The sequence below is a fragment of the Hemiscyllium ocellatum genome, chromosome 8 (genome assembly GCF_020745735.1).
Source record: "Hemiscyllium ocellatum isolate sHemOce1 chromosome 8, sHemOce1.pat.X.cur, whole genome shotgun sequence".
In the NCBI taxonomy this organism is placed as follows: Eukaryota; Metazoa; Chordata; class Chondrichthyes; order Orectolobiformes; family Hemiscylliidae; genus Hemiscyllium; species Hemiscyllium ocellatum.
Genome location: NC_083408.1, coordinates 79,254,805 through 79,282,019, shown reverse-complemented (window position 1 = coordinate 79,282,019; position 27,215 = coordinate 79,254,805). Strand labels below are relative to the sequence as shown.

Genomic DNA, 27,215 nt, shown 5'->3' with positions numbered 1-27,215 from the left:
CAACAAACACATCGACCTGGACCCAATATACTGGCCACTGCAGCGGACAGCTGGAACTGACAACCGGAAGTGGCAGAGACAAACCACTATAAATGCCGGAGGAAACATCACAGAAACGCTTCACAGGAGGCTCCCAAGCACTGAGGATGTCACCTAGACAGGGGACTAAATATTTGCAACACGGTGGGCGGCACGGTGGCACAGTGGTTAGCACTGCTGCCTCACAGCGCCTGTAGACCCGGGTTCAATTCCCGACTCAGGCGACTGACTGTGTGGAGTTTGCACGTTCTCCCCGTGTCTGCGTGGGTTTCCTCCGGGTGCTCCGGTTTCCTCCCACAGTCCAAAGATGTGCGGGTCAGGTGAATTGGCCATGCTAAATTGCCCGTAGTGTTAGGTAAGGGGTAAATGTAGGGGTATGGGTGGGTTGCGCTTCGGCGGGTCGGTGTGGACTTGTTGGGCCGAAGGGCCTGTTTCCACACTGTAAGTCTAATCTAATCTAAAAAAAAATTCCCAGCTCGGCGAACAGAACCACAACAATGATTACAGATAACAATGGAGTCACAGGAGAATAATTAGACAGTGGAGTTGTGACAAAGAAGAATGGTGTGGTCAACTGTGTCAGACTCTAGGTCAAGAAAAAGGAAAGAGGATTTACCTTTGTCTCAACTACACAGGATGGAAATTTTGGACTTTATGAAGTGCCATTTCAGGTCCGTGGCAGAGGTTGAAACCTGAGTCATGGACTTCCCAGCAAAGAGAACAGAGTTGATAAATTGGCCAAGAATTTTGAAGAGAGATGTGAGGTTGGAGATGGTTAGTTAATTTGGAGGACAGAGAGATCAAGGGTTGGCTTTTGAGGAGGAAGACAAACACTGTAGAGAAGACAGGGACAATACCTAAAGGGAGAGACCATTTACAATTTCGGCTGAACAAAATGAAGTTTGTAAAATATTCCCGAACCAGTTGATAGTCAACATCCCAATGTTTTAGAATCAAGTGCAATAGCTATGAATAGCAGATCAGAAAGGCTCCAAAAAGAAATGAAATCACATATATAAATCAAAGCCTGTCAAAATGAAATTAGCTGAACTTGTTGAAAACTCAACTTCATACCATCCGGTACTTATTCCGATTGCTGTCCTGCTGAGAAAACCTGAATGTGGAACTAATGGCCCAAGTTGCATGTACTTGTACTATATCATCTTATGGTACGGCATTGTGTGTATTTAGCTTAGCATTTTTAATAAATTAGACATTTAATTAATGGCTTTCTAGCTAAATTTCAGGTTTCCCGATCAGACATCTGGCATAAATGAAGAACAGAACCCAAGATGCAAGTAAACAATATCATAAGTGCCAAGCAAAAGAAGTACACACCATAACTTGGGTGCCAAACACATTGTATGACCTGCTTCAACAGTAACTTTTGTCTACAAAAACTCTACCAGTAAAACAGCAACCATTGCCTGCAAACAACAAATTACGAATCCAATTACATCTCTTACAATCCATCAACACCAAGATTCTAACTTTTGCTGAATAATTAATTTATAATACTACTCAATTCATATACTCACTTTGTGAGGACATGCTATGGTTCTAGGTGCATCATCTTCTTTCTGCTTTCTTGGCTTCATCCTATGTAGAATGTGGAAATAAGTATCAAGACACACAGGAAATTAACATTAAACATTCATGAAACCCATTTTACAAATGTTGAGCATTTTATAAATCCATCAACCACAATTCACCTTGTTTTGCAAACTGCATACCAAAATTTACAATATTGCCTGGAAGGAAAGTGTTGAAAGAGCTATCATTAAATACCCTAAAGGAAGTACTTGCCCTGAATGATCATGACCTTACCAAACACCCACCACGAAAAAGAATTGCAAGAACTTCAGTTAATTAAATGATGTGGGGGTGCCGATGTTGGACTGGGGTGGACAAAGTAAGAAGTTACAAGACACTAGATTATAGTCAAACAGGTTTATTTTAAATCAAGTTTTCAAAGCACTGCTCCTTTGTCAGGTAAAGCGGAACTTGGAACTTCATCTGACAAAGGAGCAGGGTTCTGAAAGTTTGCAATTTGTAATAAACCTGTCAGTCTACGTGTGACTTCTGACAAAGTTCTTTACTCGATTTAATGTTCAGCCAAACAAAGTGACGAAGAGGTAGAAAAAAATACTTTTTCAATTCTTCTTCAAGGAGGCTTGAAAATAAACAAATGCAACATGGGTGTACAGTACCTTTAAGAGAGTTAAAAGCTAGCAGTGACAGCACTAAGTGTTCTCAATAAGATACATCGTAACATTTGGTTCAGAACAGTCAGCACTGGCTGACTTGATATGAGACAAAAACAAATTCGAATTCGGCCAATCTGTTTAGATTATACCCCAAAAATATCAAATTCCAATTAAGTTTGAATTTAGTACATTGACAATCTTAGAAGCCAAGGACACAATCTGATGCTGTGGAGGTATAAGACCAGAGAAAATTGAACAGTTTAGAAGAGTACTGTCATGTTAAGCATGTAAAAACTGCCTAAAACATAGCTCTCTTAAAGGTACCTTTATCGATCAGTAACCTGTGAAGCAGAATCCCCAAGAAGAAAAGACAGGAATAAAGAGAAGAACTGAAAGTGGTCTGATTTTGAGACAAGGAGTTTTGTTTTGTAAATCTTGCTCGGGAGTTTTACCAGACTAGTATCGTAGAAGGGGAAGGTAAAAGGTTAGGGGAGGAAGGAGTTGTAAATAGTTCTTAGCTAATTATTCTCGGTTATACTTTAGGAAATAAAGTTGTTAATTTTTACTTTAAATAGTCCTTTACCTCTTGAATTTTCATAGATTACTACACGGGATAAATCTTTTCTGTGGTGCTGGTTTTAAATTTAGCAGGAAGTTTTACCCCTTGTCATAATAGATTGGGGGCTAGTAGTTGAGATTTGAACTGTTTTAAACAGATTTGAATAGATTTGGGAGTACGTGAATTCAGCAGACTTAAACATCTGCAGGTTAGTATCCTAGATCTTTAAATAAAGCATAAGTGAGAGAGGGGATCCAAGATGGCAGCGACCCAGCAAATCTGAGTCTACAGTCCTCCTCCAAAGACTTGGGCAAAGTGGGTCACCCGCCCCACCACACTGACCAAATCATTTAAAATAGTTTTTACTTAATGTAGTTAGTTGTTTAGTATTGAATTTAAACAATTTAATCTTCAGTAAAAAATGACCAGAGGGAAGGGAGCCCGCAGCTCTCAGCAAGCAGGAACCCCTTCCCCACCCTCTCCAGCTGCAGAGGCATCCGCAGATGCCCTGGGGGCCTTACCTATGGTGGCGAACCTTGTGGAAATAATCTCCAAACTCGATGTGAAGATCAATGCTTTCATTGAAGAATCCCAAAGCTGATGGGACTCACTCTTGGCCATGCTGCAAAAGCACAACTGAGACATCAAGGAAATTGAGTGCCGAGTTGGAGGGGCGGAGCTAAAGGCCGCAACCTCCGAAACTACAGCATAATCGGCCGAACATTGGATCTGGACTCTCGAACAGCGAGCCCGGACCTTAGAGAATCACATCGACGACCTCGATTCTCGAGGTCTTCGAAAAAAATATTTGTTTGCTGGGCCTTCCTGAACGGGAAGAGGAAGGCCAGTTTAGTGTTCCTTGAACAGTGGGTCCCACAGCTTTTAAATCTGGAGGCTATATCAGACCAGGTAAGGGTGGAATGGGCCTACCGGGTTGCAATATGCGGGCCCGGCTCGAACCAGTGCCCCCGCCTGGTCCTGTTCCAGCTGCAGAGCTATAAGGAGAGGCAGATATTCTTAGAAACCTCCTGAAATCTTGGAAAAGATCCCCAAGCCATGATCTATAATGGATCCAAGGTCATGTTATTACAGGACTTTTCCCCAGCTCTGGTCCGAAAGGGGAAGGATTTTGATGAAGCAAAGTGTTTAAGGGACTTAAATATTCGGTACTCGTATCCAGCGACACTACGCTTTAACCATGAAGGGTCCGTGTATAACTTCGGATCGCCGGAAAAGGCCAAGGGATTTTTGGACTCTCTTAGATAAATTGTAAGAGTTAATAGATGTTGGTTTGCTTTCCCCTCCAACTCCAGTTTACATCCCCCCCTTTTATTGAATATTAATTTTTTTTTAACCTGCTTAATATTATCTTGGGGGAGTTGGGGATTTATTTATTTGTTCTCTATTTGACGATTTTCTCCATTTTTAAAAAATTCTGTATATAGGCCAGTGCGGGGGTCTAGTTAATGTTGGTGAAGGAGGTAGTTACCTTATCCTATTTTATCTCTGTCTCTCAGAGCAGGGTTGTTTTCCCTTGTCATTTTGTATTATTATATTTAATTATTACTTGTTGAGGCTGTAATTTTATAGTTATATATGTTTATACATGGTATTACCATTACCAAATATATCCAGGTGTTGGTGTGGGTGGGGGGGTTAGGGTGCTCACTGTTAACTCTAGCTCTGTAGTGCATTTGAATTTTCTTCATCCTATTGAGGAGTGCCTGGGTAAAGGGTGGGGCACTGGTTGGGAGAGGATACAATGGATATTTGGAAAGAAAGTGATACCCCCTGGGAACAAGGGGGAAAATCTCCATTTAAATAAGTTTTACATTTTTTTTAAAATTTAGAAATAGTTTTTTATTATACTGTTGAGAGTGTATTAGAGATCCTTTATTTTTGTGAATTTTATATGCTCTATGCTCAGGATATTCTGGATAGGGTTTCCCCTCCTGAGGGGTCTCAGATTTGCCTGGACAATTATGGTTGATCAGTCGGTTAAGCGGTGCAGCACCTGGAATGTCAAGGGGATTAATTCACCAGTCAAAAGGAAGAAAATATTATCAAACCTCAAGAAAGAAAGGGTTGATATAGCTCTCCTACAGGAGACACACTGATTGTATAAAGAACACTTGAAATTACAACAGGGTGGGTTTGATCAGGCCTTTTTTTCTTCTTTTAGCTCAGAAAGTAGGGGAGTTGTTAGTCTTATTCGGAAGAATTTCCCTTTCAAAATCCTAAATCAGATAAAAGACTAATCTGGACAATATATTCTGATTAAAGCCCTTATAAATGGAGAAGAATATGGGATTTTAAATTTGTATTGCCCCCCAGCACATCCTTTTAAAATTTATAACGGAAGCCTTCTCAAAACTGATGGCTCTCAGTGCTCATCATACAATTAAATTCTCCCCCTATAATTGTATTATGGATCTAGAAATAGATAGGATTCCCAAGAGTACTGCAGGAGTGTCTCCCAAATCTAGACAATTGGTGGATTTGAACAAAGAATTAGGACTATAAATGTATGGAGATGCCTTCATCCACAGGGCAGAGATTTTTCTTTTTACTCCAATCCACATAAATGTCATACCAGAATCGATGTTTTTTGCCCCTCGATTTTTAAAAATTCCATATCATCCTGCAAAATAGGCAGTATAGCAATTTCCGATCACGCTGCTGTATATATGGAAATCAAGGCGAGGAACAATGAGACATCCCCCCGGCATTGGCGTATGGACCCCTTCCTGATGAAAGATAGTAAATTTGTAAAGTACTTCTCTCAAGAATTTAAAACTTTTTTAGAAATTAATTCAGGTACGGCTAGCAACCCATCAATGATGTGGGAGACCATCAAAGCTTACATGCAAGGTTTGATCATCCCATACTCAGTGACCCAGAAAAGATTAAAGGGAGAACAACAGCGTCTGCTCGAAACTCACTCAAAAGCGACTGAAATGGCATACGATGACAGACCTTCTATTATCAAACTGCAAAGGATTACGGCCCTTAGGATAGCTCTAAACACCACGCTTACCCAAACGGCTAAGAGGGAAATATTATTTGCTAAACAAAGGTTACATGAATTTGGCGATAAACCTGGTAGATACTTAGCATTTCTTGCAAAGGAAAAGGCCCCTCAAACTACCACGTCTATCAAGGAAAATACGGATATTTTGACTCATGATCATAAAAGGATTAATGCAATCTTTAGAAAATTTTATTCTGATTTATATAAATCGCAGGATTGTGAAGACAGGACCAGGAGGATGCAGTCATTTTTTAAAAAAACCTGACCTTTCCAGACCTAACTCCAGAACAAGTATCGGTCTTGAATGTTTCTCTAACAATCCAAGAAATACTTGATGCAATCAGGCAACTTCAGAGCGGTAAGGCACCTGGCCCAGATGGGTTTCAAGCTGAATTCTATAAAGAATTTACAGGAATATTGGCTGGTCCACTTATGGACATTTATAACAACTATTCGTAGAGTCAAGGCTGTCTCCCGCCTTCGCTGAAAGAGGCGAATATCTCTCTTATCCTTAAAACAGGAAAGGACCCAGAAGATTGCGCGTCATACAGACCAATATCCTTGCTAAATGTAGATTTTAAAATCCTCTCTAAAATGTTAGCATTGAGGCTAGAAAGGGTATTGCCACATATTATAAAAGGAGGATCAAACGGGGTTTATTAAGGGCCGTAGACCATCCAATAATGTTAGAAAGGTTTTGAATGTGATTTAAGCCTGCCATCAGAGAAAGATACCAGGAGTAGTATTCTCATTAGATACGGAAAAGGCATTTGGCAGGGTTGAATGGTCATATCTGTTTTACACATTGGAAAGGTTTGGCATTGGATTTACCAAATGGGTTTCAACACTGTATAGTGATCCCAAGGCAATTGTAATTACCAATGGATTTGGATCAGATATCGGCTGCCATCAGGGATGTCCTCTCTCGCCATTGCTATTTACGGTAATAATTGAGCCACTAGCAAAAGCTATACGGGCTGACCCTAACATAATGGCCCCGAGGATTGGTATAGGTAAACATAAAATAACTCTTTATGCAGATGATATTCTTCTATTTCTCAGTAATCCTTTGATGCCCGTACCTTGCTTAATCCAAGTTATTAATACATTTAGTGTATTTTCAGGCTACAAATTAATTTCTCAAAATCAAAGGCTATGCCAATGGGTGGCCTTGCTAGTATATCCCACTTATTGGATGTATCCCACTTTCCCTTTCAGTGGTCCCTGGAGGGTTTCTTATATTTAGGCATTTTTATTGCCCCAGTATTTGGTCAGTTATACAAGGCTAACTTTGTGCATTTACTGGAAAGGATAAGGCAGGACCTCCAGCGATTGGGAGACCTTCCAATTTCCTGGCTAGGTAGAATAGCACTAATTAAAATGAATGTCCTGCCCCATCTCCTATACCCTACGAGGATACTTCCGGTAATGCTGCAGAAGCTGGCACTATGTAAATTATATGGCTGGTTGGGTTTCTTTATCTGAAATCATAGACGGCCCCTCATTAAGCTGAAGAAGCTACAGCTTCCACAGGCAAGGGGAGGATTGGATTTCCCAGATTTTAGGAAATATCAGTTAAGTTCCCTATTAAGTTACATAGCTGATTGGGTCTTGTCTGACCCGCAATCAATCTATCTGGCTGGACATCGAGGCTTCTCAAGTAAAATGCCCACTTACTAACCTTTTATTTTCAGACAAGAGGAAAATCATTACAGATCACTGTAAAAATCCTATAATACTAAACACAATTAAAGCTTTGAATATAATGCAGCAAAAGGAGGGCATCCCACATAAAACATCCCCCTATGCTCCGACAGTGGGAGCATGGGGATTTCAACCGGGGTTCACAGATGCCATTTTCAAACTCTGGAGATCCAGGGGTATGTTAGGGGATCTGTTTAAAGAAGAGGTCCTGATGTCTTTTGAACAGCTGCATCAGAAATTTGGATTACCTAATGGAGATTTCTTTCGATACTTTCAAATTCGATATTACATACAGAAGACGACTACGTTATTAGATAATCTTTATAAATCAGATAGAGAATGTAGAGTGCTATGGCCAATGGGGCATCTTCCGTCAGTACTATTTATCATTTTTTACATGAAATAGTATCGGGAGATATGGACAATCTGCTTAAAACTGCTTAGGATTTGGGCCTAGAAATCTCTATAGAAACATGGAATGACATTTGGGCAAACACCAAAAGAATCACCATCTGCAACAGAACTCAGGTTATTCAGCTGAAGATACTTCATAGGGCCCATATAGCATCGGATTGATTCGCAAAATTTAAGGCAGGAGCATCTCCAACGTGTCCCAAATGTAAAATAGAGGTGGGCACTCTTGTACATTGCTTATTGACCTGTCATAAGATCCGTAGATATTGGACTAAAGTAGCAAGTGCTCTGATAGAAATCTTAGGAATGGAAATTAGAGTGGACCTTGTATCTCTCTTTTTGGGCTTTTCAAACTTAGTCTCCCTGGAAATGCACGGGAAGAGATTATTTTCTATTCTCTCTTTCTGTGCAAGGAAAAATATTTTGGCAAACTGGGTTGCTGAGGGCCCCCCGGCCTTTCAAATTGGCACAAATTAATAATGGAATGTATTCCCCTCAACTTCCTTACAAATATGGTGCACCAAAAGACCGCATTATTCCACAAAATATGGCAGCCCTTCTTGAATTATATAAATACAGATATTTCGGCCATCCTAACAAGGGCTTTTATTTAATTGAGATGGCGAACCTGGCTGCTCCAGGGCCCCTTGGGAGAGGAATCCCGCACGAATACGGGTTTTGTTACATTTGATGTTAATACATTCCGAGCATGTATCTCACTACCCAATTTCTGTGTTAGCCGTCGGTTTTTATTTTCTCTTATTTGAGTAATGTAAGAGATTTAATTATACATTCTGGTTAGTTGTAGGTTAGATTAGTAGTCAGTTGAGGTTTTTTTTCCTCTCTGTATTTTTCTTTTAAATTTTGATTATTATTTATTTAAGATTTCATTGTATATCAATGTATATACTTGGGTTTTTTTATTTGGTAAACTTGTAAAAATGTTAAACTTTCAATAAAAATATGTATTAAAAGAACATAAGTGAGAAAGTTTGTTTAATTTCAGTGACTTGTGGTTTATTTTATTGAGAGAGAGATTCAGCAAAGTCATGTTAACAGGATGGAGATTAAAAGGTAGTGATATATAAAAACTCTGCCACATTTTGATGAGAAAGACGTTGACGCCTTCTTTATTTCATTTGAAAAATTGGCAAGGCAGATGGAGTCAGAGAATGTATGGGTAATTCTCGTTCAGGCTAAACTGGTAGGCAGTGAGGTATTTGCTGCACTGTCAGGTGAGGTGTCAAGAGATTATGAAGAGGTTAAACAGGTTACTTTAAGTGCTTACGAATTGGTACCAGATGCACATAGTGATTCAGAAACACAAAGGAGGGACCAGGTCAGACTTATGTTGAGTTTGAAAGAATTAAACAGTCATTTTGAGCAATGAGTGCGTGCTTTGAAAATAGATAAGACCTTTGAGGCTCAAAGCGTAATTATTCTGCTGGAGGAGCTTAAAAACTCACTTCTAGAGATTAAGAATTCACATGGACGAACAAAGTTCAGGAAGTGAGAATGGCGGCAGAACTAGCAGAGGAGTACATGCTGGTGCGTAAGACAAGCATTCCAGGCAGAATTTTGTCCTTTGAGGGATAGAAGTTGGGAGAAGGGGAGGTCCTACGTTACTAAATCAAAAGTAGAGAGTACTGGTAACAGTGCACCAGATTGCATTGCCGGTAGCATACAGACAGGAAGTGTTATGGGTAGCACATGAACTACCACCTAAGGCGAAGGTACAAAAACATTTTCATTGGCCTGGAATGCACGAGGATGCAATTAACGTTTGCCATGCATGCCACACATGCCAAATAGTAGCTAAGCCACAGGCGGTAATAAAACAAGCACCTTTGTTGCCAATTCCCACATTTGAAGAACCTTTCACGAGAGTTATAACTGATTGTATAGGTCTCTTGCTGAGAACTAAAAGTGGAAACCAGTACTTGTTAATCATAATGGATGGGTCTACCAGATTTCCAGAGGCAATTCCATTATGGAGAGTGAAGGCAAAAAAGGTGGTAGAGGAGTTAGTAGATTTTGGGCTATCAAGAGAGATTCAATCAGGCAAAGGCTGAAATTTTATGGCTAAGTTGTTTAAGGTAGTTATGGATAGCTTAGGTATACAGCTTATCATCCAGAATCCCAGGGAGCTTTAGAAACGTGGCATCCACGTTTGAGAGGCATATTGTCAGGTCTACTCAAATAATTGGGATAAAGGTATCTCATTCATATTGGAGGACTAATGCTATTGTACATCAAGTAGATGTAGTAGGGAATACCACTCTGTAAAAAACCCATCCATAACAGCTTAATACTTTCAAAGCCAGACAGGTCCAGATGGAGGTGGAGACCATGCTCGACGAGGACATAACTGAACCAAGCCAGAGCGAGTGGAGTTCGCCAATCATCTTAGTTCCCAAACCGGACAGGTCTCAACAATTCTGCGTGGATTATTGGAAGGTCAACAGTTACAAAAATCAGACTCTTCTCCAATTCCTATATTGGAGGACTGTATCGAGAAAGTCAGACAAGCCAATTACATCACCAAACTGACTTAATGCATGGTTACTGGCAGGTATCTTTATCAGAGTCAGCGAAATACGTTTCTGCACTTGTAACCCCAAATGGGCTACATTAGTTTAAAGTGATACCCTTTGGAATGAAGAACACATCAGCCTCATTCCAAAGACTCATGAACAGTGTTGTGACTGGATTAACACACTGTGCCATTAGGGGCCGTAGTTTGTCCAAGTTTGTCAGCAACAATCGATTCAGGGGTTGGTGATTTCCTTAGATGCAGACAAAGCATTTGACTGGGTGGAATGGCCGTATCTTTTTTATGTCTTAGAGCAGTTCGGGTTGGGTGAAGTCTCTGCTAGACAGGTGGAGGTTTTATATTACCACCCTCTGGCCGTAGTCATCACCAACGGGGCGAAGTCTGGAAATTTTACGATTAGTAGGGGTAGTCGGCATGGCTGCCCCCTCTCACTGTTGTTGTTTACATTGGTGATAGAGCTGCTGGCAGAGGCCATTCGCCAGAACATCCACATAACCGTTCCGGAAGTGGGATCAAGGGCACACAAGATTAAATTGTATGCGGATGATATCCTGTTTTATCGAACCCAAAGATCTCCATATCCCATTTGATGCAATGTATCAGTTCATTTGGGGCTATTTCAGGATATAAGATTAACTTTGCAAAATCGGAGGCTATGCCTTCGGGGAACCTTAAGGATGTGCCAGAAGTTGAAGGTGGCCCTAAGTTCCCTTTTAAGTGGTCATGGGCAGGGTTCCGATACCCAGGCATTTTTATTACCCCTAAGTTTGATCTGTTATTTCGGACTAACTTTGCTTACTTGCTCGACAATATTAGGCAAGATCTGCATAGATAGGAGGCTCTTCCAATTTCATGGCTGGGCCGAATATCTCTCATTCAGATGCATGCGTATGTTCCCTATAATGTTTCCCAGATCAACGCACGGAGGCTTATGGGGTGGTTTGGTTCCTTTGGCATCGTGGGCAGCCCCTCATTAATAAATTGCAGTTGCCTCAAGGAGGGAGAGGAATCGATTTCCCAGACATCAGAAGGTATCAACTGAGCTCCCTGCTGTCTTTTGTCTGCGATTGGGTAAATAACGATCCAAACTCAATATGGCTCGATATTGAGGCCTCCCAAGCAAAGTGCCCTCTTATTAATCTGTTGTTCATGGATAAGGACAGTTATGGACTACTGCCAGACCCCACTGTCATTAGTACAGTCAAGGCATGGACAGCGATGCATCAGAGTGAGGGTTGTTTATCCAAAACTTCACCACTTACAGCTATAGTTGGCATGCCAGGGTTTCCAACCAGAGACGATGGACTCAGGGTTCAAATTATGGGCAGCGAGAGCGGTTTCTAGTTTGGGAGACTTGTTTTTTGGGGGGGGGGAAAGGAAGATTATAATGTCTTTTGAGCAACTGAGCCGCAAATACGGGTTACCTAGCAGAGATCTTTTCCTTTTTTTCAGGTTAGGGATTTCATCCAGAAGGCTACGCTTCTCACTAAGCCTTATAAGCCCAATACAGAGAGGGTGTTGCTACATTCCTCAAGCATCCTTTTGGTTAGTGCCCTCTATTACCTGCTGGGTGGTAGGGCCTGGCAGGATATTAACTGGTTATGGGAGGTCTGGGAGCAAGAACTAGGAGTGGAGATCTCTTTTGAGACATGGGAGAACATATGGGTGAATATTCGAAAGATCGCAATCTGTAATAGGATATGCGCTACACAGTTAAAAGTTCTGTACAGGGCTCATCTGGCACCAGACCGTCTGGCAAAGTTTAAAAAAAGGGGCATCTTCAGTGTGCCCCAAATGTAAAATAAGTGTAGGCACTCTTACCCATTGCATCTGGGCATGCCACAGGCTCCGTGTTTATTGGAGCACTGTGGTGGGAGAGATAGGAAGGGTATTGAGGACTGAAGTCAAAGTAGACCCATATCTCTCCTCTTAGGTCTACCGAATTTACCATCTTTAGACGGGCATGGGAAGAAACTATTTAATATTCTTGCATACTGTGCACGGAAGAATATTCTGATGAATTGGGTGTCCGAGAATCTGCCAGGCTTACTGGGATTGCAGAAATTAATTGTGGAGCACATTCGCTTGGACGTTTTTACAAAAATGGTGCACCACATAAGAGACCATTTTTATAAGACATTGCAGCCCTACTTGAGTTATTAGGATATAGATTTGTCAGTTATCCTAACTTGGCCTTTGTCTAACCAGGTTGGTGCGCTGAGCATAGCTGTTCTGTATTGTGTGGGGTTTTTTTGGTGTTGCTTTGTACAGTGTTAGGGTTTGTTTTGTATTATAGGGTAGGTTAGTAGTTGGTCGACAGTAGTTGTATTGAAATTTGTGGGGTTTTTTTAGTTTTTATTATACTAGTATTTGTTATTGATTGTATTTTTCAATAATTTTATATGTTTGTAAAGTTAAAAAATTTGCAAATAAATAGACTTACAAAAAAAAACACATTGTGCCATCTATTTGGATGATGTAGCGATTTTAGTAAGTCCTGGAAAGATCACATGGTACAGTTGGTAGAGCTTTTTGAACGACTACGAGAGGTAAAAATGGCAATAGCCTTAAATAAAATTGAATTCACGAAAGCAGAGGTGATGTTCTTGGGACATAGCACCAGTCTTGGAAGGTTGACCCCACGGAACACAAAGACGAAGGCCATCGAGAAATTTCCATGACCAACCTCAAAGAAGTCGTGCTTCGATTCTTGAGACTCGGTGGATTCTATCGGAAGTTTGTTCCAAACTTCAGCAGTGTAGTGGCACCATTAACTGATTTGCTGATGAACAAAGTTTCGGTGGACAGAACAATGCCAGGAGGCGTTTGACCATTTGACATCAATACTAAATACCAAACCAGTTTTAACTACACCAAATATTTCAAAATCTTTTGAAGTCACCATCGATACTAGTGTCATTGGAGTTGGTATTGTGTATCACTTCCAATACATAATTTAAGTGAGAGATCTCAGACTTCGGTCCTGTCAATCTTTTGACAAGTAATTTACATTCGTCTTCACTACTGCAGATACAAGCAACATGCCAAAAACAGCAATAGGTCAAGAAATGGAAAAACTTCCAGATTTTACAAACAAAAAATAAATCGTTAGAGAAATTATACTTCGTAAGTTGTTGGAGCGGTGGGTTGTGCACAGATAATGATGAACTTCATCCTAGGCTCTTACAAGAGGAGACTAATGAGCTAATTTCATTAATAAGCAGTGGTTTTAATTTTCCAAAACTCCCATGATTCAGGGATGGTCTGATTCAATCATGTTTGACCAGTCTATTAGTGCATTTTGAAGAGCTAACAAGTGTTGGGGTAAAAAGGAACTGGTGGATGTACCTGAAATTTCCAGAAGGTTATTTGATATGGTGAAGGTATTTGATACTGTGAAGATATTTCATAACGTGCCACACAACAGCTAACAGCAGAAAATAAAAAAAACTTATTGTGAAAGGGGTAGCATGTGGAAAAAACAATTGGCTGGCTAATAGGCAGCAGAAATAGGCATAAATGCATATCGTTCAGACTGGCAAAAAGTAGTGAGTGCATCAAAAAAAATAGTGCTGGGACCTCAATGTTCCCAATTTATGTAAATAACTTCAATGTAGAGATGAAGGGTATGGTTGCCAAGTCTGATGGCACAGATTGACAGGAAAGGAAACTGTGAAGAAAACTCAAGGACACTACAAGAAAGTAATGATAGATTAAATGAATGGGAGATGATGTAATAAATGGAGAAAACTGCAGGAAATGTAATAGACAATTTTGGCAGAAAAAATAATGATCTAAATGATGACATACTGTGAACGGAGGTGCAGAGGGAGCTTGGTGTCCTTACATATAAATCGCAAAAATTAATTGGGAGGACTCAAATTCTTGGTAGGCACTCCCAGGGTAGGTGGGAGTGCAATTTTGAAGTTACTATCAGATTAGCATCTTACTGAATGTGCTACCCCTAATATTCTTGTACATTGCATGCCTGAAAATGGGCTGAAAGAAACAATACACCCTCAAAGACAAAGACAATCTCTGAAATCCAATATTTGTGCTAAGGCACGTGGTCATGATTTGAGAATCAATCAATCAATCAATCAATCAATCAATCAGTCTGGCTCACTCATAACCCGAAATGGCAGGCTGATCATCAGGAGATGAAGTTCTGCTAAACAGCTTTGCTGAAGTCCTAGTGGATAGGGTAATTATGCATCATGAAATGTTGGGAAACTTGCATGTAATGTAATAGGAATGGAAACCATTTTAGTTTAAAGTTCCCATAGTATCTTTTCACACCTGAGTTTATAAATCTAAAATTGCCAATCTGAGCCGGAGGTCACTGACTTTAGCCAAGTAGCCCTCTGAGCAGTAGGAACATCATTTCCCTGCAATTCTCATTAAAATGATCGAGATTTTTTTTTATTCTCCCCATTAAAACGACATCCTAAAAGGCATTCAAAATGGCAGTGAATGACTAATGTGCAGGGATATGGGGAAGAACTCGTTTAACAAGTTAGCACAGGCACAATGGGCTGAACAGCTTCTTTCTACACTAACATTGGTCAGACTGCGAAAGTTGGCATCATGAGCCCATTAAATTTAATTTACTAGTTAAATATTTACTGGTATAGGAGCAAGAATGTCTTCCTGCAATTATACAGGATCTTTGAGAGCCGACACCTGTAGGACTGAGTACAGTTTTGGTCTTGTTACCTGAGGAAAGATGTCCTAACTATAGAGCGAGTGCACCAAAGGCTTACCAGAATGATTCTTGGCAATGGAAAGACTGACATATGTACAGAGATTGGACTGGTTTAGGTTCAGAAGGAGGGACAGAATCTTCTATAAAATCGATAAAACTCCAACAGGACTAAATGTAGCAAGGATATTCTGATGACCAGGAGTGCACAACTAGGGGTCAGAGGCTAAGGATATGACGTTGACAATTTGGAATGGAGATCAGAACAAATTTCTTCACGGTGATGAACTGTGGAATTCTGTGCCAAAGAAATGATTGAGGCCAAAACATTGAACGTTTTCAACAAGTTATATACAGTTCTTAAAGCTACAGGGATCAAAGGCATGAAACAAAAGCAGGATCAGTGTACTTAGTTGAATGATCAAACATATTCATATTGAACAGTGGACCAGGTTTGAAGGGCTGAATGGCCCGGCCCCTGTTCTGATTTACTTTAGCTATCTACTTATGAAGAACATCAGAAAACAACTTATTTAGAAATAAACTGTTCCAAGGTAAATCCCTACTTAGTTAACATTCCTTGTTCCAGTGAGGTAGTGGTGGTCATGGGTTTCTTTTTTTTCTGAAATACAGCGACCTTGTAACTTTGCTGGTCCAGACAGATTTGAAGGAATGGATATTTGTAAAACTGCTTACCTTGCAAATTCTGCCAGCTGCTTTGGGTCAGAGAGATCAATACCAGGTATCCCGCCAGGGGGAAGTTTCTTGCCAGTCATGTATTCAGAGTAATCGGGTGGAGAATTTTCTCCAATGATTTGTTCTTCCACCACAGTTTCATGGTCAATATCAGTTTTTTTATCATCTGAAAGGCAGAAAAATAATATTTGAGACCTACAGACCTCAAAATCTCTTGACAAACTAATTAAACACAGGAGGTCATGAAACAGAAGTCGTTGTATTGCCCGAAAAATCAGTACCAAATTAGCTTTCATTTCTTGACATGTTGCCAAATTAAACAGTTTTCAGGCTTTCAACATTGTTTAAAATTGAAAAAGCCATAAGTGGCCACTGTGAAAAATTTGCTCATTAAAGGCTAGGAAGGAAATTTGACTTGGTTGATGAATTCTTCATCTGAATGAAGAATTGAACTAACAGTAGAATTGATGTAAAATTATTCAACCTGGAAAACTATAAACAATTGTGTTTTTGAAGGAATTTATTTTGTTTCCTAAGCTAATAAAAGATTTGGATGTAACCAAGACAACTTGTGAGCGCAGATGAAAAACTCAAGGCATTTTGTTAATTGGCTGAGATTTGGCTACTGGATATTGCAGTAAAAAATGAGGTCTGCAGATGCTGGAGATCACAGCTGCAAATGTGTGCTGGTCAAAGCACAGCAGGCCAGGCAGCATCTCAGGAATAGAGAATTCGACGTTTCGAGCATAAGCCCCTTCAGATAATGTTGTATTTAGAAAGAGGTATTGACTGCCCTTCCCTAAAGGGAATTAGGGCAATGGAATTCTACTGCACTTCCAGAAATGCTCACATTCCACATAAATAAGTGGACAACATACTCCTCAGCCACTTACAGCTTTATTTCAGGCATGGGTGCAAGAATTGTGTTTCAAAAGGAGAGGCCACTAATTCCAAAGCATGGAACCACAATGTCCAGAAAAACTGAAAAATCAATCAAGCTCAGCAAAACAGCTTTGCAATGAAACTGGTTGTGGATTTGCCCCTGGACATTACAGTCTCAGTTAATTGCATGGCTTTCCCTCTCAAAATCAGAAGGAAGCTTGCTTGTTGGCTATTCTGCAGTGGTCAGCTAGATTCCCAACTCTTCTAAAGGAAAGAGTTGATCACAGATTACAGCAAGGCCTAGACAACAAGCCAGTTTGGACCATCTGGTGGCAGGATATTATTTACACTGGGTTTGACTTGGGAAGTCAATGTGGCAAAGGCCCGGTCCTTCCATCTTTAATTGCACCAACGGTTCACCAATCATTGGTCAGTGACGCAATGGCAGAAGCCCAGCCATATCAACAACATAGCTAAAGCTTAGGAGTTAGATACTCTGGGAAGAGAAACTGACCTCTTGCTCCATCATTGACAAACTACAAATAGGTAATGAGATTGAAGATCCAGCTATTACATTCAAGAAACACAAGATAATTTTGTGCATAACAGGGCTCAGTCTTTATCCCTTTAACAGGACACAATATTAATCCTCTCTACTATAAATATAGTGGCTTCAGCACATAACCATCCAGTGCAGCAACTCAGTGAGCTTTTCTCAAAAGTTCCATCACCTTTACCACCAAGGCGGCAACAAAACAATGGGTAAAATATCACCTGCAAGATTATCACTTTCACAACATTCCAACACTAACATGCATTCCCTCATTATTACTGGCTAAATATGCTAAAATTCCTTAACTAAAGACACTGTGGGACCTCTGGCACAACAAGTAGAATAACACTATCACTAGCCACCAGGGGAACTAAGGATCAAAAATAAATGCCACTGCTACCCATCCACCCCAAACTTGGAACTAAAGAAATATTGACTTCACGTTTTACAGCTTGTACCTAATGGAATGCATCAATTCTACTATTAGGGTCAGCTATCACAATGTTTTGATTTACTTTTCCTTAAATGCAAGCTTACGGTGATATATGCAATTTCACCTAATAGCAAACACCAAAAGCTGATACAATGATCCTGCAACTACGTGACAGCAATGAAACAGAACTTAATATATCATAAGCAACCTTCCATTTGTCTGTCTTTAAATCTATAATGAACACTGGGGATATAAATGAGAAAGGCCCACCATTTAAAATTTTCTTGACTAGTCTAGATTGGGGTCGAACACAGCACAGGTATCCACTTAGCAAATCTAGAAATTTTGACTTGGGAAAGCAGCTATTTTCAAAGAAAAAAAATGAAAAGAGCCTACTGACTGATTGTGCATGTAACAGTTATAAATTTTTTTTTAAAAGTCTTATATTTGGTATGTAATTTTTATGGTTTACTTGATATATTCCAACCAAGTACCTTACAGTAAATAGGTTACTGTCATATTACATAATGTATAAGGAGCAGTACCAGAGATGGGCACTCAGCATTCAGTAGGTGTTGAGAAAAAGAAACCCAAGACAAAGACAGAACTGGATTCATTGCATGAAATGGTGAGTAATTAGATTCGACCTTCTCAGCTCCAGTTTAAATGAAATAGTCTGGAAAAAAATGCTTAATCCATGGCAGCTGTGTAAATGCCCAACCTGTGTCTTGAGCTGCAAGGGTAAGAGCATAGGCAACTCAATAGTTAAGGGAACAGCCTGCATGTGTGGTTTGAGATCTAACTTGAGATGCATTTCCCTGGTGCAAGGGTCAAGGACATTAGTGAATGCTTGCAGGGTATTCTTTAGGGGCATGGCGAACAGCCAAAGATCATGGTTCATATTGCACCAATGAGATTGCTAAAAAAAAATTGAAGTCCTAAAATTAGAAATTTAGGGAGTTAGGGAAGAGTTGTAGAGATGTACAGCACGGAAAAAAGAACCTTCGGTCCAACTCGTCCATGCCGAACAGATATCCCAACCCAATCTAGTCCCACCTACCTGCACCCGGCCTATATCCCTCCAAACCCTTCCTATTTATATACCCATCCAAATGCCTCTTCAATGTTGCAATTGTACCAGCCTCCACCACTTCCTCTGGCATCTCATTCCATACATGTACCAATATCAGTGAAAACATTGCCCCTTAGGTCTCTTTTATATCTTTCCCCTCTCACCCTAAATCTATGCCCTCTAGTTCTGGACTCCCCCACCCCAGGGAAAAGATTTTGTCTATTTACCCTATCCATGCCTTGTGGGGGGGGGGGGGGGGGGGGGGGGAAGAGAGAGAGAGAGAAGGGGGGAGGGAGAGACATTTAATCTTGTCCACAGAATTCTGTATCTAAACACAGTCTGTTCCCCGACATTCCCAATACTCTTTGTCGATGTCTCTCGCATTCTTTCTTTCTTTCCTGTCAGTCTGCCTCTCGCTCTCTCAGATAGAGAGGCAGACAGACAGGGTTTTTTGGGGGGGGGGGGGCCCAGCAGTGGGGAGGACAGCAGCAGGAGGGAAAGAGAGAACACCATTTGGTTTTAAAAGATATAGTTCTAACTGAAACTAGGGTCTTAAAGATTAAGGGCAAATTGCAAAGAGGCTTCCAGGTTATTTAGACAGGTTTTGTTGAGTGAGTAAGAACATAATAGATTGAATATAATATGGATAACTGAGGTTATCCATTTCTTTTGTGGAAAGAAAGAATATAGATTATTTGAGAACAGAGAAGTGCTGATGTCCAAAGGGACTTGGGTGTCCTTCTTCATGTATCATTTAAAGTACCGGAAAGGTTCAGCCAAAACTTTAGAAGGCAACTGGCATGTTAGTCTTTATTACAAGATGATGAGAGTACAAAAGCAAAGAAATCTTGCTTCAATCACATACAACACTGATGAGATTGTCACTGGCGTATTGCAATTTCAATGCCTAAGGAAAGATATGCAGTGTAAGCTCATAGGACTGATTTCTGGGATGATGCCACTGGCTCTATGGGGAGCCTTAGACTGTATTTTCTGGCATTTGAAAGGAAAAGTGACAATCCCACAGAAAATTACAAAATGCAGAAAGGATTAATAGAGTAGATGGAGAAATTATTTACCTTAATTGCGGAATCTAAACACCATTGATTGCAATCGCAGAATGAAATGCAAGCCATTTGGGACTGTGCTGAAGAGGAACTTCTTCACTGAGAGGGTGATGAATGTTTGGAAATTTCTATGAAGAGGGTTGTAGAAGCTCAGTTGTTAAGTTCAATACTGAGAGATCAAGGAGACTCCTAGTTACTAATGTTACCAAGGCATATGGGGATAATGCGATATTCCATGGTAAGGTGGATGATTGGCCATGTTGTAGAATGGTTGAACAAATTAGAGGGACTGAGGGGCGGCACGGTGGCACAGTGGTTATCACTGCTGCCTCACAGTGCCAGAGACCCGGGTTCAATTCCCGACTCAGGCAACTGTCTGTGTGGAGTTTGCACATTCTCCCAGTGTCTGCGTGGGTTTCCTTCGGGTACTCCGGTTTCCTCCCACAGTCCAAAGATGTGCAGGTCAGGTGAATTGGCCACGTTAAATTGCCCGTAGTGTTAGATAAGGGGGTGTTGCGCTTCGGCGGGTCGGTGTGGACTTGTTGGGCCAAAGGGCCCGTTTCCACACTGTAAGTAATCTAATCTAATCTAATCCAATCCAATCCAATGAATGGCCTACTCCAGCTCCAATCTCAATAATTTAAAAATATCAACACCAGTGAGATGATGAACTTGAATCAGGGATAGGACTACCAAGGTGGATTTTAATGTTACAGCAGATATTTGATTAAAACTCCACCTTGGGATCAAACATGACACAAAGGATTTCAACAGATTGGATCCACCTTAGATAGTTGCCAAGGATAGGGACAGAATAGGCTGCTAAAGAATAGCTTTTGTGGAATGGGCAGAAATCAATAGTTTTGGTTTTGCTACTGCTACTATTCAATTTGATTTATTTTCAGTTCATCCAATACTGCATGTCGGATGATAAAGCAGATAGATGCCAGCCCGGCACAGCTTACTTCCACCTTCTTCCGAAAATTCAAACAGGATTGCACGGGCAGACCCATTGTTTCAGCCTGTTCCTGCACCACAGAACTCAGCTCTTCCTACTTTGACCTGGTCTTTTCTCGCGGGTCCAGCCCCTGCCGATTTGCATTCACAATTCCTCTGACGATTTACACCAGTTTCAGAATTTCCAATGAGAAGGCTCCTACTGCCCCCTCTTTACCATGACGTGTAATCCCTTCACACATCCACTCCTGCACTCGGAAGGTGTCAGAGCTCTCCGCTTCTTTCTGGGGCAATGGCCCAAACCATCAACATCCACTTCTGCTTGGACAAGCTCGTCCTCACCCTCAACAACTTCTCTGAATACCTCTCATTCTTTTCAAGTCAGAGGAGTGACCATGGGTAGCTGCCTGGGCCCCAATAATGCCTGTTTCTTTGAAGGTTGGTTCCAGTCCTATTCTGCTCCCCACCCACAACTCTTTCTCCAACATATTTATGAGAGATGATAGAGATGTACATCATGGAAATAGACCCTTCGATCCAACGCGTCCATGCCAACCAGATATCCCAACCCAATCTAGTCCCACCTGCCAGCACCTAGTCCATATCCCTCCAAACCCTTGCTATTCAGGTACCCATCCACATGTCTTTTAAATGTTGCAATTGTACCAGCCTCCAACACTTCCTCCAACAGCTCATTCTATACACATACCACCCTATGCGTGAAAAGGTTGCCTTTAGATCTCTTTAAAATATTTGCCCTCTCACCCTAAACCTATGCCCTCTCGTTCTGGACCCCCCCATCCCAGGAAAAGACTGTATTTACCCTACCCATGCCCTTCATGATTTTATAAACCTCTATAAGGTCACCCCTCAGCCTCTGAGCTCCGGGAAAAACAGCCCCAGCCTATTCAACCTCTCCCTATAGCTCAAATCCTCCAACCCTGGCAACATGCTTGTAAATCTTTTCTGAAAGCTTTCCAGTTTCACAACACCTTTCTGATAGGAAGGAGACCAGAATTGCACTCAACATTCCAAAAGTGGCTTAACAGTGGTCTTGTACAGCCACAACATGACCTCCCAACTCCTGTACTCAATACTCTGGCCAATAAAGGAAAGCATACCAAACGCCTTCTTCACTATCCTATCTACCTGCAGCCCCACTTTCAAGGAGCTATGAACCTGCACTCCAAAGTTTCTTTGTTCAGCAACACTCCCAAGGACCTTACCATTAGGTGTACAACTCCTGCTAAGATTTGTTTTTCCCCAAAGTACAGCACCTCACATTTGTCGGAATTAAACTCCATCTGCCACTTCTCAGCCCATTGGCCCATCTGATCAAGATCCCAATGTAACTGGAAGTAACCTTCCCTGCTGTCCACTACACCTCCAATTTTGGTGTCATTTGCAAACTTACTAACTAAACCCAAATCCAAGTCATTTATATAAATGAATGAAAAGTAGTGGACCCATCACTGAATCTTGTGGCGCTCCACAGGTCACAGGCCTCCACAGTCTGAGAAACAACCCTCCATCACCACCCTCTGTCTTCTACCTTTCAGCCAGTTCTGCATTCAAATAGCTAATTCTCCCTGTATTCCATGAGATCTAACCATGGGGAACCTTGTTGAATGCCTTACTGAAGTCCATATAGATTACATCCATCGCTCTGTCCTCAATCCTCTGTTACTACTTCAGAAAAACACAATCAAGTTTGTGAGACATGATTTCCCATGCACTGAGCCACGTTGACTATCCCTAATCAGTCCTTGCCTTTCCAAATGCACGTACATCCTATCCCTCATGACTGCCTCCAACGACATGCCCAGCACCGACGTCAGGCTCACTGGTCTATAGTTCCGTGGCCTGTCCTTACCACCTTTCTTAAACAGTAGCACCACGTTGGCCAACCTCCAGTCTTCCGACACCTCACCTATGACTATCAACTAACATCCACTATAAATTCACCGACTCCAACAGCTATCTAGACTATGCATCCTTGCACCCAGCTTCCTGTAAAGACTACATTCCATTTTCAGTTCCTCAGTCTCCGTTGCATATGTTCCAACAAGGCCAACTTTGACGATGCCTTCTTCCTCAAGGTGACAGGGCTCTCAACGGGGTTCATCTCCCATACTTCCGCCCTCACCTCCTCTCTTTCCTCCCGCAACAGTCATATGGTTCCCCATCCCACCAACATCCACATCCAGAAGATCATCAGCTGCCATTTTTGCCACCTCGAACAAGATGCCACCACGAGACAGAAATCCCTCTCCCTTGTCTACTTTTCACAGGGATCGTTCCCTCCAGGACACCTTGGCCCACTTTTTCTTTACTCTCAACACCACACAGCATCTTCCCCTGCAACTGCTTAAGGTATAATACCTGCCCATTTACTTCCTCCCTCTTCAGCAACAAAGTGCCCAAACATACCTTCCAGGTCAAAAGCAACACTTTATCTGCACTTCACACGATCAAATCGACTGCATTGACTGGTCTCCTCTACAATGCGGAAACCAATTGTAAACTGGGTGACTGCTTCACAAAACATCTACATCCTGTCCGACAAAGACCTGGAGCTTCCAGTTGCGTGCCACTTCAACACACCACCCTGTTCCCTGACCAATATCGGTCTCAGAACTCCTGCAGTGTTTCAGCAAAGCACAGTGTAAGCTGAAAGAACACCATCTCATTTTCTGCTTGAGGATCCTGCAGCACTCTATTCAATACAGAGTTCAATAATTTTAGGGCCTGAACTCTCCCATGCCCTAGTTCCCAACCCTGCACACCAGGTCTTGTTATCACATAGCCCACCATTACACATGACTTATTGTTGGCCACCAATGTCTCAATTAACAGATATTCACTCTCCCAGCCAGACTGTTATCCATTTCTTTGTCTGTCCAACTTCTTTCACTTTTTGGGTTCTATCCCCACCTATCATTTACTCCTTACTCCCTTCCCCCAACTCCATCTTCTGCATATAAAAATCAACATTTTCCTAGCTACCATCAGTTCTAAAGGAAGGGTCACTGGATCCAAAATGTTACCTCCAATTTCTCTTCGGAGATGCTGCCAGATTAGCTGAGCTTTCCCAGCATCTTGTTTTTGTTTTATTTACATCATCTGCTGTCATTTTGATTTTTAAAACAACTTTGATATAGTGGGGAATTCAAAGGAAATGATAGTACTACTGCCTGTTATCAGTGTACATGGAAATTAATGCATTGATTGCACCCTTGAAAAACAATGTTCATGTTCATGAGAAATAAGAGGGTAACAGCAGAGAAGGTCGCCAGACAATTGCAGAGAATAGTGGAGACTGAACGGCACTGCTATCGGTCAAGAAACAGAGGCCAGAATAGGCAAGGACACATTTCATTCTCATAGTAGCCTGTAAGAAAGAAATGAACTTTCACAACAATCCAATAGTTACACGTTCAATTTCTTTTCTTCGGATTTATTTGTGTTTAAACTCCCCAATGGCTACAGTCAATTTAACCTCCAAACTCAATGCTGGCTTATCCAATATCTTAACAACTAGATCAATTATATACCAACTATACTATCATACCCATAAGATGAAGCGAAAACCTGTTATGACAAAAGAAAGAGACCATATAGGTGAGCTGAACAGTAATTTAAGATGGGTTTAAGAGTGTCTGTTCATAATCATGACTGTTTGAAGAGTATTTAAGTAAACATTGGTGGAAGGACGAAGAATCAGAAAATAAAAATCTAAAGTGAATAGCAAAAAGAAAAGTGGCAAGATGGGGAAAAAGCCTTTTTATATGGTGAGCAGTTACAATCTATATTGCATGACTTAAAAAGAATGTGGAGCCAGATTCAAAATGGAATTGAGCAAGTAACACTGTCATTATAGCAGACAATCCATCTTACACGTGGTGCCTTTATATGGCACATCTTTGTGGATGGATGATAGGGTCAATCCTGGAGGGGCAAATTCTGCCAAAAGTGAAACAGTTGAGCGTTGATTTTAGATTCCCTACAGAGTGGAAACAGGCCCTTCGGCCCAACAAATCCACACTGATCCTCTGAAGAGCAACCCACCCATACCCATTTCCCTCCATTTACCCCTTCACCTAACACTACGGGCAATTTAGCATGGCCAATTCACCTAACCTGCACATTTTTAGACTGTGTGGGAGGAAACCCACACAGACATGGGGGAGAACGTGCAAACTCCACACAGACAGTTGCCCGAGACGGGAATTGAAGCCGGGTCTCTGGCGTTGAGAGGCGGCAGTGCTAACCGCTGTGCCAAATGACTACTGTGCTTTCTGCAGACAGACAGCATGAATGGGAAAAATAGAATGGAAAAAAAGCTACAATTCAGGCAAAATAGGAATGAAATAGATCAGCTGTGTAGTTCACATTTATTGTGACAGTGACAGAAATAACTGAAGGTTCAAAAAGCAGAAATCAGTTGATTAGAGTTAAGAACAGGATGGGTTACATTATCAATGTGTGGCAAGTAGCTGGCGAAGCAGAATTGCAAGTACACTTTAGGATAAAACAAAAACAATAGAGTAGCAATAACAGAGAATTTAATTTACCCCACAATAAATTGCAGTAGGGAACCACAAAAAAAGGAAGAAAGCAAGGGAAAAGCAAAAACAGGATGAGGGTCTTCCAAAATATATACAGGAAAACTTTATCAACATATCTGTTTCAAGTATAATTCAGAACAAAATGTTGGATCTAGTACAGGGGGTGAATTGGAGGAAGTGGAAGATACTTCAGTGGTAAGCATTAATGCAATTATGATTACTTATAGGAAAAAGACAAACAAGAAATAGTGAACTGAAACATGGCTAATTTAGTGAGTCAACTAGTCTGTTAAATAGTTTCAGAAAGGACCTGCGGTTCCCAACTTAGTTCTAGCATTGACAAAAGAGCTAAGTGAGGAGAGTGACTACTTTTTACTGAATGTGACACAGGGAAACCCAAGCAAAATTGAAATCAACATGAATCACGGAAAAGATCTCCTCTTGTTAGTGTCATATCTGTCATACCTAGCAGGAAGATGGTTGTAGATGTTGGAGGCGAGTCATCACCCCTTCAAGATTTCTCTGCAGGATTGCCTCAGTGTGGTGTCCTAAGCACAATCATCTTCAACAGCTTCATCAATAACCTTCCCTCAGTTATAAAATCAGAAGGAAGCAGGTTTGCTGATGTTTAGACAATGTGCAGCACTGTTTGCGGTGACTCAGATCACGAAGCAGTCCATTGCTATTTACAGCAAGACTTGGACAACATCCAGATTTGAAAGAGAAGTGGCAAGTTATATTTGCACCATTAACTATTGGACAACGACCCCATTTCTAACAAGAGAGAACCGAAATATAGTCTCATCACATTCGATGGACCTATTATCAACATTGTTTTGGGGAGGAAGGGATTTCTTACCATTGACCAGAAACAGAACTGTACTAGCGGTGAAAACACTGCGGTTACAAGAGCCAGAGGCTAGGAACTCTACAATGTTTGTTCACGTTCTGCAACGGACAAGTCAGGAATGTGTGGAATGTCTTATGAAATACTCCATACTTGCTTAGATAAGAGAAGCACCAAAATGGACACCCTTCAGCACAGCAGGTCATCTGATTGGCACCAGCTGCACAAATCTTCACTCCTTCCACCAACACTGATACTCAATAGCAGCAGTGTGCATCATCTACAAGATATGCTGCAAATTCCATCAAGCACCTTTCAAATCTATTTCTACTTCCATCACGAAGGGCAGCTGAAATTATAAGCAGAAGGGTCTTTATGGTATCTATAAGATAAAAGGCAGAAGGCTAACAGGAGAGTAGAGGATAAGTTTTTTTCATTTAGAGCATGGTTATGTCCAGAACTCTGTCTGAAAGGATAGGTGTGTCAGAAACTCTTAGAACGCTTAAGCAACATACAGATATTCACTTGCATTGCCATGGCCTCTAGGGTTATGGGCCAAAAGCTGAAAAATGGGAGTAGTGCAGTCAAATCTTCGATGACCAGCATGAACGAGATGGCCCAAATGTAAATTTCTCTCCACACCACTCAACATTCTGACTTGGAAATATATTGCCATTCCCAGTGTTACTGAGTCAAAGTATTAGAATGCTTTCCCAACAGCATTGTGGGTCTACTTACAACAAATGGGCTGCAGTGGTTCAAAATGGCAGCCCATCACCACCTTCTCAAGGGCGATGGACAATAAATACTGGCCCAGCCACCCACCTACATCCCAAGATTTGTTTTTAAAGAAGTGATTTCTGGTGGATGTTTTTCCTGGCAAAGTTCCTCCTTAGTATGATGCTTTTAACTACATGGAGTAGCATGAGG

The 27,215-nt window shown here is 41.2% G+C and overlaps 1 protein-coding gene across 1 annotated transcript in view; it reads right to left on the bottom strand.

Moving 5' to 3' along the window:
* The window catches only part of yy1a (YY1 transcription factor a), a 43,932-nt gene that overhangs the window by 9,410 nt on the left and 7,307 nt on the right, over nucleotides 1–27,215 (bottom strand). The window contains exons 2-3 of the mRNA XM_060829261.1: nucleotides 15,907–16,072; nucleotides 1,578–1,638 (exon numbers count right to left, since the gene is read on the bottom strand). Coding sequence (XP_060685244.1) covers nucleotides 1,578–1,638; nucleotides 15,907–16,072 — 227 coding nt within the window. The remainder of the gene's footprint in view (nucleotides 1–1,577; nucleotides 1,639–15,906; nucleotides 16,073–27,215) is intronic.